The 732-nt window shown below is 49.0% G+C and overlaps 1 protein-coding gene across 1 annotated transcript; it reads right to left on the bottom strand.

Moving 5' to 3' along the window:
- Positions 1-268: 268 nt before the first annotated feature.
- Positions 269-691, bottom strand: LOC147819632 (ubiquitin carboxyl-terminal hydrolase 34-like; the record flags this gene model as incomplete). The annotated part of the gene is made up of 2 exons (XM_087172035.1): positions 578-691; positions 269-481 (listed from the first exon to the last, which is right to left on the bottom strand). Coding segments are annotated over exons 1-2 (327 nt in total), but the record flags the coding sequence as incomplete, so codon positions are not given.
- Positions 692-732: the final 41 nt, after the last annotated feature.

Here is a 732-nt window from a genome sequence, read left to right as displayed (position 1 = left end):
GGTGACCTCAGAAAACCCTTTTTTAGAGATTGTGATAAAAATTCACACCGATGTTTAATATTTTCTCTGACTGGATAAACAGGGATGTAACCTGGAACTAGTCTGAGTGGCGGAGGGATACGAGGTGATTTTACAGCTTTAATTCTCTGAGAATCTCCTTCATATCCAAGAAAAACTGGCATTTTAACTGAAAACTCTCAAACTGAATCGACATCGAAATGATGTCAGTGGCAGAACTGAATCCGGCGCTTGTATGTGACGCGCTCACACAGTGTGTACGAAATCTAATCTTCAGCTTTCTAATAAACGACATGACGTCTGTCGGCTTTCGCTCTAAAAGGCCAGAGACAGAAGAAGGTGTGAGGGCGGAGCTGAACTGACCGTTGATGTAGTAGGAGTTGATGTACTGGATGGCGGCGCGGCTGATATCAGCTGACTGGGCCCGCAGGGCGATCCCCCACAGCTGGTCCATGCCGCACAGCTGGAGAGACACACGGGACTGAGAGTTAACCGTCTGGGCGTCACATGCTTTTGTTATTTGTTTTGAGGTGAACATGAAGGAGGGACGTGTCCGTACCTCACAGCTGGAGGCGTTGTCCAGGGCACTGGTGGCGAGGCGGGCCAGGTTACAGAGGTGCTGAAAGAGGTTGAGTCCCGTCATGCTGATGGTCTCCGGCTTCAGCTGAGGCATCTAGAGACACACACATTAATGTTAACACACACACACACACA

This window comes from Seriola lalandi, unplaced genomic scaffold, assembly GCF_002814215.2.
Source record: "Seriola lalandi dorsalis isolate HSWRI2012SDOR001 ecotype SW California unplaced genomic scaffold, Sedor1 jcf7180002051564, whole genome shotgun sequence".
Lineage (NCBI taxonomy): Eukaryota > Metazoa > Chordata > Actinopteri > Carangiformes > Carangidae > Seriola > Seriola lalandi.
This window is presented reverse-complemented; position numbering and strand designations above follow the sequence as displayed.